This window comes from Phymastichus coffea, unplaced genomic scaffold (genome assembly GCF_024137745.1).
Source record: "Phymastichus coffea isolate CEN01 unplaced genomic scaffold, Cenicafe_Pcof_1.1 PCOF00231, whole genome shotgun sequence".
NCBI lineage: Eukaryota > Metazoa > Arthropoda > Insecta > Hymenoptera > Eulophidae > Phymastichus > Phymastichus coffea.
This window is the reverse complement of record NW_026707042.1, coordinates 22,805-41,546: the sequence shown is the minus strand read 5'-3', so window position 1 is coordinate 41,546 and position 18,742 is coordinate 22,805. Positions and strand designations below refer to the sequence as shown.

Here is an 18,742-nt window from a genome sequence, read left to right as displayed (position 1 = left end):
AACTTATTTTGACTTATTTTCCTTTCCTAAATCGCCAATTTATTGTTTGGTATGCACTTCGACGATACATGCTCATTCGTTTACTTAGCGCACTTGCTCGGATCTATAACAAAATTATCCATTTACACGGGCCAAACTTTCGGCATAATAATTATTCGGCTTTGCAAAGTACAGCAGCAAGTGAGAATGTATTCCTATAATTCGTAAGATTTCGAATGAAACTTGGCCAATGTCAGGGGGCACATCATATTTGCACAGCGAAAACTGCATGGATGAAGCTGCTTCTGCGCGCGCGTCAGGGAACTGAGAGATTTCGGCCGCCCGCCGCTGGATCTTTCAACCAATTCTCGTGGCAGTCCGCGCGCTCGTCACGTGAGCGTCGGGTCGAGTCCTCATGTGGCTCCGCGGTTTGATTCTCGGCCTCGTCGGCGTCGTGCTTACACGGTTTGGTGAGATTTAACATAAAAGTGTTTTGTGAAATTGATTTTCATATTTTCTCACAGTTTTACTGCCTATTCACACGATGTAGTTGCCACCATTTTCATTTTGTTTTTAACCAGAGTGTACGAAAAGAGTTACACGTAACTCTATTGATGCTCAATTCGATGAATATTTGATGACAGAAAATGCATTATTACATGGCGACAAATCTTTTATTTACCTAAAATCAATAACGTTACTTGTAGAAAAGCAATTTAAATTAACGACAACCCTACAGTTCAAGTTCACACGCGAGTGCGTACATTCGAGAGCATTTTCTGTTTCGATAAATCATAACTAGTATCTTTAATTAATTTCATAAATTTAGTTAGTTCATTTCATCAGAAATCCTTAAATATAAAAGACGGTTAAGCTATTTTGTGGAATCAACGAGATACGAAGTTATTTCGCGATAATTGAAATGTAAAAGTTGTCATGCAATTCAGCATGTCGATATTTTAATGAAACGAGGGATTAACTATAATTTTTATACATTTACCCGCTTTCCTCATACCGATGCTTGTCGTTTTAAGACTGTATTAAAAGAATTTTCAATAGCTGCTCCTTTCATGCAGTAAGACAAGTGGCATATTTTTAATTTGCATTTTTCTTGTGGTACTACTAATTTATAATAATTTTGATAGTATTTTGATCGAATCGACGAGTGAAGTATTATAATATCACGTCGCGATTCGTAACAATAAAAATAAGATTGCGAAGTTCGGATTGCTCGAAACTGCGATCTTATTATAAAAGCGGCTTGAGGAAAAACACAAAATTGAACTAAAACGATTTCTGATGGGTCGAAAACAAAGAAAATTATCAGATCCAAGCACCCGCAGGATTTATGGAGGACCCTCTTTAAAAAATATCGTAACAATTTGTCGGATTGGCGCGGAGCTGTCGGGCACGGCGTTGCGCGTCCGAGAAGAATATCGGATCAAGATAACGCGATAGATTTCGCTCGCCCGCGACTTGAGAGACGTGATCGCAGCTGAAATGGGGGATTCTATCCCTTGAACGCTTCGTGATTTGTGCTCGATTTCACCTTGGGACGAAAAATTCATGAAGCGAAAAGTTCCAAGAGTCGCGCGTTGCTGATCCGAACAAACTTTCCGCTGAAGAAGTAGTTTCCGAAAAGAGAGGGGAAAGAAAGTGATTTTAATAGCAAGGTTTTGTCGAGTTCAAGTCGATGGTTTAATCATGCCTTAGAGGGCTGCAGCGCACGATTGACTTGCTGTTATTTTTGGAGACATAGGGACACGCGGAGAGAAGTTACATATCTCGCGAAAATATATTGAAAAAACGCTTAAAATGAGTATCTCTCTGAAGGCGCGCGCGTGACATTTCAAAGACGCATTTCCGATATTTTTCTCGCGATCGAACCTCGAGTGGCGAAAAAAAATGTTGCCAAAAGAAACAGTTCGGCATAATATACGATTTTCCCCTGTGAATGCTGTGTGCCCAACGTATCGATTAGTCCGCTCATATTTTCATTGGTCGGAGCGCCGACGTTAATTAAATCGACATCGACATAGCTTCAACTATTCTCGATGTGTTTATCGTGACAGTGCCTCGGTGGCATAGCTTCGGTCGCTACCTGTTCAGTCAGCATCGAATTGCAAATTTTACAAGGTCAACCGACTGTTTTGAAATGCCAAGTTTATGTAGTTAATTATACTTATGTACTGTTAATTTGGAATCTTCATTTTTATCGCCAACAAATTGCTTGGTCATTAAACATTAAACCGAAAAAGTAATACTTTCACGTAAAGAAATAATCAATGAAATAGATTAATTAATTTTCTGTAAAAGTTACGCAATATTTTACTTATTTAATATATTCTATGTTTTTTTTAATTAAATAACGTATAAATCACCTATAATAAAATTCTTTCACAATCATAGCTCAACGCACTTAAAATTGAATAAAAATGTTCTGCCAATACCATCTTATTTTGAAATAGGGTACGAAGAGCGCTATGTCTGTCCATTTTCTTTAGTCTCGCTATTCAATAAATGAATTAATTATAATCCAATACAAAAACGCAATCTGATATTTCAAAACTGTGCTCACGTTGTTCGTCTTTGTTTAGAAATTTAATGCCAATAATTGAATTTTATTTTGTAAAAAATGCATCGTATCGAAATGCATGACTGTCACAGAATTTCAAGCCAAAGCTCTTCAAATTTCGGAAAACATTCGAAAACAGCAAGAAATCAACTGCCACCTCGTTCACTTTTCCATCGATCGTACCTAAGTCACCCAAGTCATCGCAACGCAAGAGTGCGTGCAGCTCGCGGCACTACAAATGCGCCCTACGCGATCCATTCGCGAATGATTGAAAGAGTATAACTCGTCGCTGTCGATGATCCATCGAGTGGCACACGTGATGTTTGCGCGCGACACGACCGCCGTCCCTCCGCGGTCTTCGTCGAGGCGAGACCTGCGTAGAACGTGCGCCCGAGACAACTAATTCGAGATCAATGTGTACAATAATTTACATACTCACACCGATGCCCGCGTGCACACAACGACTATATGCGCGCGCGCGCGGCTAAATCACTTTTGCCGAAGCTGTACGGGGCCATTGTGCAAACCCGCACAACTCGGCTCGCATAATTGTTCGATAAATTTTAGTCGCGAGCGCGGGCCTCAAGTGGCCAATTGGGCTCGATTTGCACATGCTTAGATCGCGCGTTTTTTTCTGCTCTCTCGCCCCGTGGCAATCCGTTTTTACAAGATTAGAATTGCCTCTGGGATCGAGAAGCTCAGTTTCGTGTGCGGTGTCAGGTGTTTTAGCTTTTTGCCACGAACATTAAGAAACGAAATGGTGGCCGCGAGATCCGCAACTGAAATGGAATTTTCGCAATGCCCATGCAACATTCATCAATCAAATATTGGATTACCATCGGGGGATATTTGCAAATCATCAGGGAAATCTAATTGCTTCCAATTATTTTACGTATTCTATTTATTCGCATGGCTCTCCACGACGCGCCAGTTTCTAAGTACCGTATAAGTACAATTATACTTTGCATTTCTTGCCCGATCTCAAGCTCGCGAGCGAAAATCTCGAAATAAATATCACTTACCAGTTTGGCTCACCTTCCCTCAAGCAAAGCGTTAAAGTGCACTTCGCCAACAAACAGCTGAGCATTTTTCTTCCCGCGACCAGAGAATATTTCAAAAGTGCTTAATCTTTCTCACGGCTGGCAGGTGGTTACGTTTCGAAATAAAGTGATCATCGCGAACTATCATAAATCGAACGCGAAAAGCTGTGAAAGCTGCCGTAAACGCACCAACTCCCTGTTTGTTTTTCGTTTAAAGAGAACGGGAGGGGACTTATGTCATAAAACTGGTCGCTTTATTGCCCGGCGCTTCATAAGTTCGCTGCTCGACGCCGTTGTAAAACTTTGTTGTACGCAATAACGAGCAACTTGTTTTGGTCCTCGGAAGCCATGCGGATTGCGGATCGGAGTCGCGATCGATACGAGACAGCGATGCGGGCAGTAGCACAGCCGAGGATGCGGTCGGACGCTCATCGCAATGCGATCTTGATACAAGATCCGTCAACGCGCCACCGCTTTAGTTGCGTAATTCAGTGCGATTGATCAGGCGCTATTATGTCATGGCGCATTCGTGAAGATCAAGCCTTTGCAGCGTGGCAATGGCGCGCGAAGGGGAGTCTCAGTTCGCCGAGCGGTCAACCTTTCCCGGATTTTCCCGGACTCAATGGATCGTCGCGCAATCCAGAATGTACTGCGAATTGCATTGCCGCCAGGTACGTTTCGAAAGGCGAAGTACGGACTGCGAGGCCCGAACGATTCGCAATTTATTAATTGGACGGCATTACTCGACGCTCGCTGTGGAATTATAGGATTGAAAGAGCTTCCGTTCCGCGTCTGTACTAGCGACTTCAAGCTTGTCTGATGTTTTAACGAGGAGTCTATTGAATCGTCAATTTCCCTGCGAAACACGATATATTTTCGTTTTACCGCCGTTACCTTCGCTTATAGTAATCGAATTTGAATGAGCTTGCAAAAAGAAAAGAAGGAAGAAAGACAAATCGAAGGAATCTGCTTGAATTGATCATCGCGTCTAGGTATCTGCGACGAGCACGAGTACCGACTGACCAAGTATCTACTGGACGGTTACGACGCAGGAGTCCGACCAGCGACGAATTCATCGGAACCACTGGTAGTCGCTTTCGGCCTCGCTCTTCACCACATCATCGACGTGGTGAGTATATTAGATCTGCCTTTGCTCTCGCGCTACAGGCGCGCTTTTGTTTTGGGATCATCAGAAACGTGGCGTTTGCATAGCCCGCGGGATTAAAGGCCCTTGTTGTCGTTCAAACAGGCACCCTTTTGTTCCTCGTCCGGCGGATTAAGGCGCGTGTGCTTTGGCTTCGCCACGCTGCGGCGGCATACGTTTTCGGCTGATCGGACGCGCAAGGAGAGGCAGATTTCGAGGTCCCGCGCGGCCGAGAGGATTTTCCTCGGCGATGACCGGCCATCCCGTTAGTAGTTAGGGTCAACGGAGGCTTCGTCGAGACCCGATAAGAGCTGTTGCGGCGAGCGGGCTTTCCGTCGGCCGTTTTCACGATCATTTCGCTCTTTTTTCAAATAACAAACTCTGTGACTGAATTTCCCGTCGAGCGATTTTCATAAGCGCCGCTAGCCAGCCACGGAGGATCGCGTCATATATACTTTGGCGCAGAGGGATTACGCGAAAGAAGCGAGCCGTGAAATTGCAATCGAGTTTCACTTAAGAGTTCGTTTGATCGTTCAATTTCGCTGTTCGAAATAGAAAAAACATTCCTCTGGGCGCATATTTTTTTCTTCTCATCGGGAAATTAATCGGCGTGTCGAGTAACGACAGCAGCTCCAATTACAGAAAACTCAATAAACGGGTATTTCCATTTGACGTGCGCTGTTATTCGATTAAAGTCTGCGTAAAAGAGGCTCGTGGGCTGCAGGCGCATCGGCGCTCGCTGCTCGCTGCTCGGTCGCAGCTGGTTCGAGCGGCCCGCGACGCGACCGACCGGCCGACACGCGCACGGGCATTTTCGGGCTGGCGCTACGAGTATGCACGTTAACGCCGACATCGTTACGACTTTGCGGGCCCGATCAATCCTCGTCGCATACACAGCGGATTTAGAACCCCGTCGAGCTGTCGAGCGAGAACGCGACTCGCTTTCGTGTTTCGCTCGTCGAAAGGCTCGACTGCAGTTTGCGCCGCGAATCGCCAGCTCGGCGTTTCACGACGAGCATACGCGCGGGGGCTGTCGTCTCGTTGTACTTGGTCTAAGCGCGAACGAGGCTTGCTGACCATCGCCGTCTTTTAGCTACGAGCCTGAGCCGCGTCATTCCCAGAAAAGCAATCGACGCACTTGCGCGATCATATAACCACGATATCTCGCTTGATTAACAATCATCCTTCGGCCCAAATAGAAATTTACGCTGCTTGCCCGCTATCGGAGGATATAGGTGGGCGAGGTACAACTTTTTATTTGGCTGTTCACTTTTATTGAACGAACCATTTAACGCCAAGGATTTCGCGTGAAACGAAGCTAAAACGTTCGTTTATTCGCTTTGTCCGGTGATTGCTGACTAGATTGAATATACATTTCCTGTGAGGCTTGAGAAAAAAAATGTTAATTCAAAGGGAATAATGCACGCTAAAGTCGAAAATGTTGAATTGAAATGCGTAATAATTCTTGCGGTTGAATTTACTTTTTTTCTCGATTTTCCTTGTGGCGAGGTAACATTGTTAGCGCTATACACATTTTTGTTTCGTCACGAGATTGGCTTTTATTGATTTTTCGTTGGCATTATTAATTTTTCAAGATAGAAATGACGTATTCTGTGTACGTGTAAAAATTTCGACAAAAGCAAGCTCGTTATCGAGACCAAATTACCATTTGCAAAAGCTGTCGTCGTCCGAGAAGAGAAAGGATCTATCCAGCGAAGAGCACAGCGTGTACGAGTAATCGTCGTCGCGCCTTCATCGAGGACAAAGCTATAGGGGGACAGCAAGCGCGACTCGTCGATCGCCGAGCTAAAACGTGGCAAGTTTCGGAAGGGCCGCTAGGTTCGTCGCGTCGTGAATTCCATTGCCTCTCGCACGAATCCTCGGGGTGATTATGCGGCGATTGCGCAGCTGCGCTCGTCGCGCATTGTCACCAAAGTTTTGCAGAGGAAAAAATTTGATTTTCATTTTACGGATTTGAAATTCGAACGAGCTCGCCTCGCTCTCATTCGCGAGTGTCTCCTTCTATTATTCTCCGTACCGGCTGATTAGGTTTTCGCTACGAGGTTTTCCCTCGCCTCCCCCACCCCGCTTTGGTCGCGAGTGGTTGCTTGCTTGACCGACGTGCTTGCTTCTACGGGATTTTCGCTCGTGCTTCGTCAAAAATTGCGGACATCCGTCGTAGTAAAATAAAATGTGCTGCTTCGACACGATAACGACGTAAACAGGACGTAAACAACAATCTTAATTACGCTTAATTTTTATTTCTTTTCCAAAGTTTATTGTAACACTTTCTGAACTTAGTTTAAAATCTATAAAAAAAGTGTTTTTTCAACTTTTATAAAAAGAAAAACTTGACGAAAATGTTTGCAGCGCAAAGCGTACTTAGCAAATTCAAATTCACAAATAGGTCAGTATAAATCTCGTAATACGCCGACTTAATCCGCCATTCGTTCTCTTCAACAAAACAAAACAAAAAAAAAAGAGGCCTTTCAAATCCCTCATCCAACGTTCCTCTCCCGGCCGAATTTACGCGTAGCTTTCCTGCTATTTACAGGACGAGAAGAACCAAATCCTGACGACGAACTGCTGGCTGACACAAGCCTGGACGGATCACCATCTGAAATGGAACGCTTCGGAATTCGCCGGCATTCGCGTGATTCGCGTGCCGTACAATCGCGTTTGGCGGCCTGATACTATTCTCTACAACAAGTGAGTATGGCTAATCGACCTTGTTTTTTTCGTGCGTGCACGTGAGAAAGACGACGTAGTTCTCTTTCTCAAGGCTAAATACTCATGCTCGACGAGCTCTGGTGTCTCGAGGAGTTTATTACGTGTCTGCAATGCTCGAAACGTAATATTAAATCGCTGCTCTCTGAAGCTTGTTGAAGTCTCGTCGGAGTGAGAGAGCAGTGGGTTTATTATTTGTCAGGAGAGATAGAAAATTCCCGTTTTCGTTTTGCTTTTACATGCCGGCGTTTCAGCCGATCAATGTTTCGTATTTTTTTTCAATTTTATTGTGCTTTCGTTCTACCGAAATGCTTGAAAAACGAAAATTTTCATTTTTTAGACAGTTTCAGTGAATTTTACAATAATTCTGGCGTTATTTTCTGTTTCTCGACGAACCATCGTGATACAAATAAAGCTACGGCAAACGTACCGAGTCATGTTTTACCGCGAATAAAAGTAGATGTACGGAAAATATAATGACTTTTATAGTTGGATTCGCTTCATGATCGCATCTCTTCCAATATTGAAACTTGCCTTACAGCTGCAGTTGTGCGTGTAAATATTAAACCACCAAAGAAAGAGAAAAAATGCTATTTTGACCAGTCGGATTTACCGAGAGCAGAGCTTTGATGAGAAATCCCCTTTGTGGCGCATCTTGAACGCGGAAGAAAAAAGGAAGGGAGAACAAAAAGAATCGTATATGTTTCGCGAGGATTTTCGATAAACCCTTTCGCAAAAGTTGGCTGAATTTATAATGAAACTCCTCTCCGCGGCGGCCGAGTTGTGCGCGACTAAAACTTTCGTTCCGTCTGTCGTCGCGTGCCTTAACGAATCATCGTCGTGCTCATCGATGACTCGCTCGATCAAGCGTTCAAGGCGACGAAAGAAAAAGAAAAATTAAATTTCGCTCAACTTTTCACGGCGAACGCAACCAAGCATTCGGCGAGCGGCAGAGCTTTATTATCCGCTCGCTTTTTCTTCTCGCGTGTTCACGTCGATGCCCCGCTGGAAATTTCCACTTGACGCGCGATCCGATGGCACGCCGGCCGGAACGATCGATCGATCGTACGTTTCTTTCCCGCGCTCGTCCGTTTGGCGTCGCGCGCACGCTCTTTCTTGCGGGCGCTCGCACCGCCGGGATTTTTAATTAAACTCTCGCATTCAGGCGGTAATCGGGCTCGGCTCGTTATCCGAAATAATAAACGGAACCCAATCGCGACACGAAGATTCAAGAAAGAAAAATAAAAGATGAAAAGGAAAAAAAGTCATGGCGCGCTTCAAACTTGACCGAGCGAACTTCGGTACCGTCAAGCGGACAGACACACGCGAGCTTCGAACGGCCTCATTAGCGCGGTCACCGGTGACAATCATCGAGGTCGTCTGGAAAACTTCAAGCTTTGATCTGTGTGGAATTGCAGCGCGGATCCGCAGTACAGCTCGGCAGTGATAAACACGAACGTGATAGTGAGCCACACGGGGGAAGTGGTCTGGTTGAGCCATGGAATCTTCCGCAGCAGTTGCGACATCGACGTCGAGTACTTCCCGTTTGACGAGCAGAGATGCATGCTCAAGTGGGCCTCTTGGACTTACGACGGTTACCAAGTGAGTTGTGTATTGATGCCTCGTTCAGCGTTCACTGCCGACGCGTCCTCGTCAGAAATTGTATTTCGCGCCGGAGACGTTGTTCAACATCTTAACGATGCTAGTTTTATTTGGTTTGTTTGCTTTGTTACGAGCTTATCGACAACTATTTATTAATTGCATTCACTGCTAAAAATCATTAAACGCAAATCTCCATGTTCGTCGTTCATCGCGCGCCAAACGACAATTAATTTCAAGTGGAACGAATCAGAGTTTAGTCTGCCATGACAACCACTGCAATGCTTTTTTATCTCTCTTGTTTTGGATATTTCCGAGCCACAAGTCGGCCTTCATTACAATAATTCTTCCACGTGTATCGTTAAAAAAAAAAAATTCGCGGTAGTTATTATTCGAAGCGAATAGTCGTTACGCAAATTGAAAAACCTTCCCCACGTCCTCTTCGACATTGTCAGAAGTTATTCGACACACAACGCCAATTAATTTGTGTATATGCGAAACTGGAATATCCGGTGAACCACAGGCGGAGGAATGCGTCGCTACGAATTGCGCGAATTATCGAATTGGGAGGGAACAAATCCCCGCCGACGTGATAAAAAAAAAAAACAAATGAAAAGCAACGACGGAGCAGGAAAGAGATGGCTCGATAAACAATGACAATTGCTTGATAACTCTTCGTTTTCTTGCTTTATTCTTAACCATTTAATTAGACGGGTACGAATACAGAGAAAAAGAGATACGCTCGACTAAATTTTGATTCGATTATACAGATGGCAACACACGCAGCGCGTACAACTTGGACAGATTTTCTCTCACAACAGAATGAAAAAAAATTCACTCGTCTCTGTAGCTTGGGAGTTTACCCTGTGGCTTTATAGCCAGAGGGGACAACCTTTTGCTTCATCTCTCTGTGGCGTTAATCAATGAAAAGTCCGCGAATCTGTGCGCACGTTACACGAGAATCTCACGTTGTCTTTTCTTTTCCGAGAGTCGGTAAACTTGGTATCAAGGCAATTAGAAACGTTATCCGACATGGCGTCGCGCGAGCGGTGAGCGAAACAAACGAGGGAGGAATGTAGCTGCGACTAACAAGATATGAAATGGTAAACTTTGATGGAACAGATACGACCGATTCGTACTCTCTCGCCAAGGGCAGTCGATATTCACCCGATCTGCCCTTTTTGGCTTATCTGGAATCGCATCTGATTGGAAAAGATTCGCATGATAAATGTGTTTTTTTCGGGTTCCCGAGATTTTTTAATAAGCATACTTGCAGATCTCATCGTATATGAAAAATTTTTGTTTGATTGCGTGCGTTATCGGTTAAACTTATGTATTGGATTCGACTATTAACAAAAGCGTCACTAGGCAGATTGTTCGTTGTCATTTATTTGATTGTTCTTTAGTTAATTGAGATCCGCGCTTGACTTGAAAGCTTAACCCGACTGATTTTCTCGTTTTGTATTCTCGTTGAATAAACGCAGTTCGATTCTTTATTAAAATTGCGTTACTAATTTGTTAGCGTGCCTAATTGTTACCATTTTCTATAGTTCATTTTCAAATGAAAATATAGGTAAATACGATAGTCCACTGAAGTTTTTTCTTTTAATATTGCAAACCAACTATTCTGTATGATAATAAGAAGAGACGAAAAGTACAGGTCAGCATGTATTATTTACCAATAAATGTAAAGTAGAGCAAAGATATAATTGCCGCAGCCCGCGAATACGTCACAGAGGCTGAGTAATGCGTTTTTATAATCCCGGAAATTGCCATCAAGATGAGCCACCCCCTTCGTAACGTTTTCGTGCAACACCCTACTCGAATGTCTATCGCCGAAGAAAAAAAAAAGGTTCAGCGTAGTTATTGAGCTATCGATAGCGACCTTAAGCGTGCGGGAGATAAAGAAGAGAAATCTGGAGATTGCATACGTAGCTCGATGGGACGGATTATCGACTGGAATTCGAGGGGCTTGATCGAGATTCACCTCGCTTTGCTTGACACGCAATGAAGCTCGAAGAAACTTTGAGTCGCCCGAGAGTCAACGTACAGAGTAAAAATATACTTCTCCAGCGATTTCACGCGGATGCATTGGCTAGAAAATACCACAGAAGCGCCGATCTTTCGTTCGGCGCGTTTGCGCAATTCCTAAGCATTCGAAGTTGATCACGGAAGTGAAAAGTCGCGAAGTCACGGTACATTTACCGACAGCCACTCACCGCTCGTTCACCTTCGCTACTTTCACCGAAAATAACAGAAAATGCAAGTGCGCATAACCGTCCCGCGTAGTTCTATCGACAAACTGGCAGTGTAGACGCGTTGCTAGCGTCAATGTCTTTCCGATAATAAGCTTAAGCGCAAACGCGTGCTGCGCTAATTCACCTCGTTAACAACTTATTCATGGAGTCTGCTCACGACTTCGGGCGGGGGAACCTTGCTCGCAACGAGGCTTTGCAGCCGAAGAACCGTGTTCGAGAAAATGCCATTGCGCGTCGACATCGGAACGCAACGCATTGTCGCCGATCAAAAGCGGACCGACGTGCTCGTCAGCGTCGCCCGCGCGACAATACAAACGGTCAATCCGCGAGCGTACCAAAGCCTTTTTTAATCGAGCGACTCTGCAGATAGCGAACTTTATTCGCGTGGGTCAATCCACTCGACTTTTATTTGCTTTTATCTTGGATACTGCGGATTATAATTCCTTTTTTTCATACTAATGACCCGAAGCTTTGTCAGCGGAATTTATTCCAACGTAATTAACGAAAAACGGTCGTTTTATTTTACAATTTTATTATTTATGTAGCCCGAAACCTATTTTACGCATAATTTAACACTGTCAAACATAACATTTGAGAAAAACAGAAGTGGGCACACGTCATTAATACAGTTCTACATTCCATTTTTGTTCGTACCGAAAATAAAAGGAAAAGAAGAAAAAAGTCGCGCGAAAAAAGTGCAAACCTTAAACATTCTCTCGCTGAAAATGCAAAATTCTTCTTGCGATAAAAATCAGCGTCGTTCGCTCGCACGCGCACTCGCTTCTCGAATAAAAAGTCGATTGGCCTCGTAATGCTCGGACAGTGCATGAAAAGGCGCGAATAACAAAGGCACGCAGCCAGAAATGGAAAAAAGTGAGAAAGAACTATTGAATCTCCCTGGACGCGCTTTTCGATTTTCGATTATCTGTACCCTTCCGCGCGTTAATCTCTTTCGATTTCGTTATAACGACTGTTCGCGATTTTTTTTTTGGATTTTTTTGTTTTGGTTCGCGCGAGCTAAGGAACGCCAAAAATTCTCGGCAGGTCATCAAGCCGAAGCTTTCGCGGAACGAAATCTTTATAGTCGAGGTTTTCACAGTCAAAAAGTAATGGTAAAAGTAAGTAATAACGAAGAGCGTTCGTCGAGCCCTTATTGTCGAAACCACAAGGCAGCCAAGATGTGATACTCGGGAAGAGACATATCATTATACGAAATGGAAAATATAGACACGCGACATAGCTTACGTAAGAATGGCATTTCGATGTCCCGGAACGCACAGCGCGGAAGAAATCCTCGCCGACGCCGCTGCACGAATGTCACCTCTCTGGCGAGACTTTGATGCTTCATCTGACTCGTGTGCTCCCCCTCCCCCTCGCCCCGCCCCGTTACACCAACGATACCGCAGCTCGCTTGATGCTCGCGTAAAAGCAACTACGGACTCTTCCTCTTGACTGCACGAGCTCACTCGAGAATCAGTCCGGTCCCGTGATCGTTTTCATTATTAGCGCGTTAACGGCGGAGAGTCGAGCGGTCAACAAGGCGCCGCGATCGCATCGGTCGACACGCGCGCGCGCGAGACTGTTTTGCTTTCGATTCGCCCGCGCAACGCAGGAACTCGTTTAAAGAATAGCGGCAATTGCGCACTGAAATTGCCCGAGCACTTAACGCACTTTACTAACTATATGCTTTAAACGCGGTGCCGAGCTTGCGGCGAAATATGCTCGCATGCGACATTTCTACTCAGGACGCTTAATTAAGACAATCCTCGTTGAAATTATCGCGCGAAATAAAGCCGCATCCTCCGTGCCTCGCGCCGGCCTTTGTGTGTGCGTCGAGCGCCGTAAAGATTGCGGTAAAAGCAGCATAAATTGCGAAAAAAGCAGAGCTTAATTAAGAAAGGCCCGAGGCTGAGAGGCGTCGCAAAGAAACCTGGCTGTTTTTGCAGCTGGAGTTGGAGAGGCAGAGCGAGCAGGGTGACGTGAGCAATTACCAAGCGAACGGCGAGTTCGACCTCGTCGATTTCTCGGCCACGCGCAACGTGCAGTTCTACTCGTGCTGCCCCGAGCCCTATCCAGATATCACTTACGAGATCAGACTCCGCCGGAGGCCCATGTTCTATGTGTTCAATCTAATTTTGCCGTGCATACTCATCAACGGCATTGGTAAGTTAAGGAGCATTTCGATTTCGAAGGAGTTTCGACGAGCAGCTGCTGGTCCAAGCTCTCAAAGCATCGCCGAAAATCGCGAAGCCCAAAGTGCCGCGCTCGCTTTGGATGCCGAACCGAGCTAAGAGTGCACTTCTCGCATTGACGGCTAAAAGACTTTCCTCGTTGAGTTGTTTTTAATTGCTTGCTCGTTGACCCGCGCGACAGGCTGGACATATAGGTGGCGCGCAAAACGTCATCGGGGTGGGCCAAGGCACAGGATCCCCGAGCGAAGTTGCGACGAAAATTTCGCTGCGTAATCGCGTCCCCGCGTTATTTTACAGGCCGACGCCACCGAGCAATTCGAATATATCCGACTCGCGGGCGCGTCCCGCGGGACATTTCGCTCTCGCGCTCATTTGCGTCCGCTTCGCCAACGATCAGCTCGCGCGGCCGCAGCGTTCGCTGCTCGCTCCTCTGGTTTCGTTCGTTGTTCGCGCGGACGAACGATCGAGCCTGCGCGCGCGATGGCGCACGCGTAAGGCGAGACGCGTTGATTCGCGCGACGGAACATATCGAATTGGAGGAGCCCGTGGCCGAAACGAAGCGGCGCCAGTTCGCTCTTACAGCCACGCCATTTGCGAGCTTTTAATTGCTTCGCCAGAGCTCATCGCGCGAACTCGTCGCTATCAACGTTACGCTGCGATTCGCTTCTCGAGCGGTGCGCGCTTTTACGCCAAGTTGACGCGCGATGAAAGTAATGTCGCTAATAAATTTGCGCGGGAGAGCTTGCTCGCTTGACGAATGCCCGGGAAAAGTTAGAGAGGCGGAAGGGGGGGGGGGGGCGGAGATAATACTTTAACTTTGAATGCGCGAATTTTCATTTTATGAATATCCGAGAAATGCAAAATGTCGGCCTTCGCTTGTCGAGGTTCGAACGCATCCGAATGGAAGTACGCTCGAAGCAAAAGACAGTGAGCAACATCGAAAGCGAAAGTAAACAACGCTCAGATGTAATTAGTAAGAGTTGTAATACAATGGCAAGCTTAACGTGATAAAAGTTGAAAAGAAGAGTAAGAAGAGGAAGAAGAGGAAGAGGAAGCGATAGCTGGTTACAGTCCCTGGTCTCTCGCGAAAGTACACTCCCAGCGAGAGCCTTAGTGTAAAGCAGCGGGGAGAAACAGAAGAAGCAATTTCAAAGGTACTCGTAACTTGAGTAAGCGTAGCAGTGACGTGAGATGAAAGCTTAAGTCTTGAAGATTGACTTTTGCGGCACTCGCGCGTCTTATTCATTCCGCGAGTGCAAGAGAGCTGCGCTTGAACGTAGCGTACAGCTGCCCGGCAAAAATGAGCTCGAGTGCAAAGGATGCGACGCGTCGTTGAGAGGGGGGGGGAGCTGATCGCGACGCGGAGCAACGCGTAATTCGCGATTCGGCATTGACCGTTTGGTCGAGCAAGCGAGACGCGGTAACTGTCGACGACGATTCGCAGCGTTACTGGTGTTTTACGTGCCATCGGAGTCCGGCGAAAAGGTCACCCTGGGCATCTCGGCGCTTCTCTCGATGACAGTCTTCCTGATGACCATTCGGGAGACTCTACCGCCAACTGAGAAGACTCCGCTCATAAGTGAGTTATTTATTTGTCGATTTCATTCGCTTTTCTTCTTTCTTTTTTTCTTAAAATTGTTCGCTCCATTCGCGCGGTTTTAACGAGCTAAACTTTGCTCGAAGAGTGATATAAGTTGCATAATGCGATCAAGCCAGGCGAGCAGTCAACTTGGCCGCATAAAAGTGTTTTTGTGTACGGCGCTAGCTTCTGAGGCGAGCCGAAGTTTTGATTGTGATTGGTCGGCGCGAGCGAGAATTTTCAAGTTTCTCATTAAAATGCCATCAATTGTCGCGAAATAAGAGGCGCGCGGTGATCCTCGACTAACAGCGCTTGCTGGCCAATTTTATCGTTACGAAAAGCGCAATTATTCCCTGCGATTTTGGAGAACTTCGCCAATCGAATGATATAACGTAAATCGCTTTCTAGCCAGGCCACGGCAATAACAGCTAATCCCTTTTGTCAACGACTCTTTTACAGGTCTCTACTATGGCGTGAGCATATGCCTGGTGTCGTTTGCCTCGGGACTGGCAGTAGTCACGCTTAACCTGCACCATCGCGGGGTACGCGGAGTCCGCGTGCCAGCCAGTATTAAGTCTCTCGTTCTTGGCAAGCTCGCCAAAGTCCTCTTTCTCAATTTCCAGGAGGTAAGCTCGACGTAGCCAGCGACGGATATTCAGTTCACTGCTCGGTGTCTCGGTCAATCTGGAAAAAACAGTAACGCGCTCGTCTGTGTTAATATATCGCCCGCACGTCACCGACTCTACTATGCAACTCCGTTATTCGTCCTATGCATTAACGTACCGTACAAATTATGGCTTCACGTGCATTTTACATTTATCACAACAATAAAATTTCATCGAAATTACTTTGTTCTTGCTTTTCAATGTCGCGCTATTGAAGCATTGTTTTCATTCCAAAACAGACGATAGCGCGCCGTTGACCAAGAGCTTCGTTAGAATGGAACGCCAAAGAGACGTCAAAAATTCTTATTCATTTTATTTCAAATCTATGCAATTTATTGAAAAAGCGAATGGGGAGGATAACGAGGGAAATAATAATTTTCATTTTGAAACCTTCCCCGCAAAAATTTAACAACAAATTATCGAGATAAGAGCCATTCTCTAGGTGATTGGAAAATCAAAACTTTCAAGTATTTTCCAGTAAGTAGTCGTAAAAGGCAAATTAGCACTAGTATCAGGGATAAACAGGGCAATTAATATCATTTTCCCTTTTTCACTACTAATTATCATTATTTTCACTATTAATTCACTACTAATTGAAAATGGGAGGGGGGACTTCGCAGTTCTGAGTCCACGAAAACTACTGTTGTATAACGTAATGTCATTTTATTGTCCCTAGAGGGCTAACAAATCTGCAAGCGGCTGGAAATTGAATCTATTGATATATAAGGACACGACTCGTCATCAGTAGATGCACTTTGACAGTGTCCGAAGTTTCTCAAAGCGAAAACTTAAGTGGAGACGCCTATGACACTTTTATGCACTCGTTTACAATGATCTAATTATTTCTTTTTTTTTTTAATTTTCAATTAATAATAATTTATGAATAACGTCTCACAGTGTGTACATGTAAAAACATTTCATACACATTTTTTCAACAAAAAGTGATAATTCGATTTGTATTTATCAATGTCCTTGAATAATTAAACAATCGTGTTGTATATAAATAAAATAATGCACTAGAAAAGAAAATTCTACGTATGATGGGCGTGCTCTTTCAAAAGCAACCAGACAATAAATAATTGAAATTGCTAAGTTTATACAAGCATTCCCTATAAAACTGTAATGTTAATGTTTGTTGATGTAATTATAAGTACTGTTAGTGTTAAGACCTGTATACGTCTTTTTGACGCAAAAAATACATTTTATATTTCGCGGTATAACGTTATTTCATTTTATCGTCACTAGAGGGCTAACAAATCTGTAAGCGGCTGAAAATTGGGTCTATTGATATATAAGGACACGACTCGTCATCAGTAGATACACTTTGACAGTGTCCGAAGTTTCTCAAAGCGAAAGCTTTAGTGGAGACGCCTGTGACACTTTTATGCACTTGCTTACAATGATCTAATTATTTCTTTTTTTTTTAATTTTCAATTAATAATAATTTATGAATAACGTCTCACAGTGTGTACATGTAAAAACATTTCATACACATTTTTTCAACGAAAAGTGACAATTCGATTTGTATTTATCAATGTCCTTGAATAATTAAACAATCGTGTTGTATATAAATAAAATAATGCACTAGAAAAGAAAATTCTACGTATGATGGGCATGCTCTTTCAAAAGCAACCAGACAATAAATAGTTGAAATTGCAAGTTTATACAAGCATTCCCTATAAAACTGTAATGTTAACGTTTGTTGATGTAATTATAAGTACTGTTAGTGTTAAGACCTGTATATGTCTTTTTGACGCAAAAAATACATTTTATATTTCGCGGTATAACGTTATTTCATTTTATCGTCACTAGAGGGCTAACAAATCTATAAGCGGCTGGAAATTGAATCTATTGATATATAAGGACACGACTCGTCATCAGTAGATACACTTTGACAGTGTCCGAAGTTTCTCAAAGCGAAAGCTTGAGTGGAGACGCCTATGACACTTTTATGCACTCGTTTACAATGATCTAATTATTTCTTTTTTTTTTAATTTTCAATTAATAATAATTTATGAATAACGTCTCACAGTGTGTACATGTAAAAACATTCCATACACATTTTTTCAACGGAAAGTGACAATTTCTATTTGTATTTCTTAGTGTCCCTGAATGATTATGAACTGAACAATTGTGTTGTAAATAAAATAATGCATTCGAAAAGAAAATTCTGCATGTGATACTCTTCTAGGAACATCCGGAATCTGTAAAGAGAAGAAATTGCTCAATGCACTGTAAGAACGAAACATCTACGCATCACCATCATCAGCAACAACCACAACAGCCAACTCCATCTCTACCGCCGCAAAATACGTCACCAAAATACGTTGGCCGAAGACACGCAAGTGATTACAATAGTCCAACTTTAGGTGAACTCAAAGTCGTTTAAAATGATTACAGTCCATTATATTTTTCAAAAACTTTAATGACAAAAAATTTAATTTCAAAAAATTTCAAAAAATTAAATGTTTGATTAATTGCGATACTTTTGCTCACAAATGATTATTGATTAATGACATGATTTCTTTACAGAGGTGAGCAAAGATGGGATGGTCGACTCGCATTGGGCAAAGGTGATTGGTCGCGTGCAGACAACGATAGAGAAAAATGAGAGGCGGCTTCTGGAGCAAGACAATCGCGAGCGCACCGAATTAGAGTGGAAGCAGGTCGCTCTGGTGAGCGATCGCGCTCTCCTCTGTATTTTCTTCTTCACAACTGCGATAAGTACGGCGGTGATACTTTGTGGATCGCCGCCTACCGACGGAAAATTGGCCGTTACCGTTGGCAGCTAAGCTGCTGATCGACAAAAATTGTTCTGAAAAGTCTGAGCGCAAGAGCATTGATTGATGATATCGGTCTCTTCACTGACGAGAGGATTTAGTGATATGCATGTACTATTCAAGTGTTGTAACCAGATGAAATGAGTTATCTGTGTAAGATAGTGTCAAATCTGTTACTGATTTATGATATATTAAGTATATAAA

General features: G+C 44.0%; 1 protein-coding gene across 1 annotated transcript; it reads left to right on the top strand.

The window, feature by feature from the left end:
• The first annotated feature begins 71 nt into the window (after window positions 1-71).
• Window positions 72-18,553, top strand: LOC131674341 (neuronal acetylcholine receptor subunit alpha-10-like). The gene is made up of 10 exons (XM_058952959.1): window positions 72-180; window positions 259-449; window positions 4,587-4,723; window positions 7,293-7,447; window positions 8,884-9,067; window positions 13,269-13,485; window positions 14,959-15,093; window positions 15,553-15,719; window positions 17,950-18,127; window positions 18,291-18,553. Exons 2-10 carry the CDS (start codon window positions 395-397, stop codon window positions 18,548-18,550), a joined length of 1,488 nt encoding a protein of 495 aa, XP_058808942.1. The 5' UTR covers window positions 72-180; window positions 259-394; the 3' UTR covers window positions 18,551-18,553.
• Window positions 18,554-18,742: the final 189 nt, after the last annotated feature.

Coding starts and splice junctions, on each gene's coding strand:
- LOC131674341 (XM_058952959.1), top strand. CDS start 395: ATGTGGCTCCGCGGTTTGATTCTCGGCCTCGTCGGCGTCGTGCTTACA. Junction 13,486..14,958: donor CATACTCATCAACGGCATTG/GTAAGTTAAGGA, acceptor GACGATTCGCAG/CGTTACTGGTGTTTTACGTG. Junction 15,720..17,949: donor TCTTTCTCAATTTCCAGGAG/GTAAGCTCGACG, acceptor ATACTCTTCTAG/GAACATCCGGAATCTGTAAA.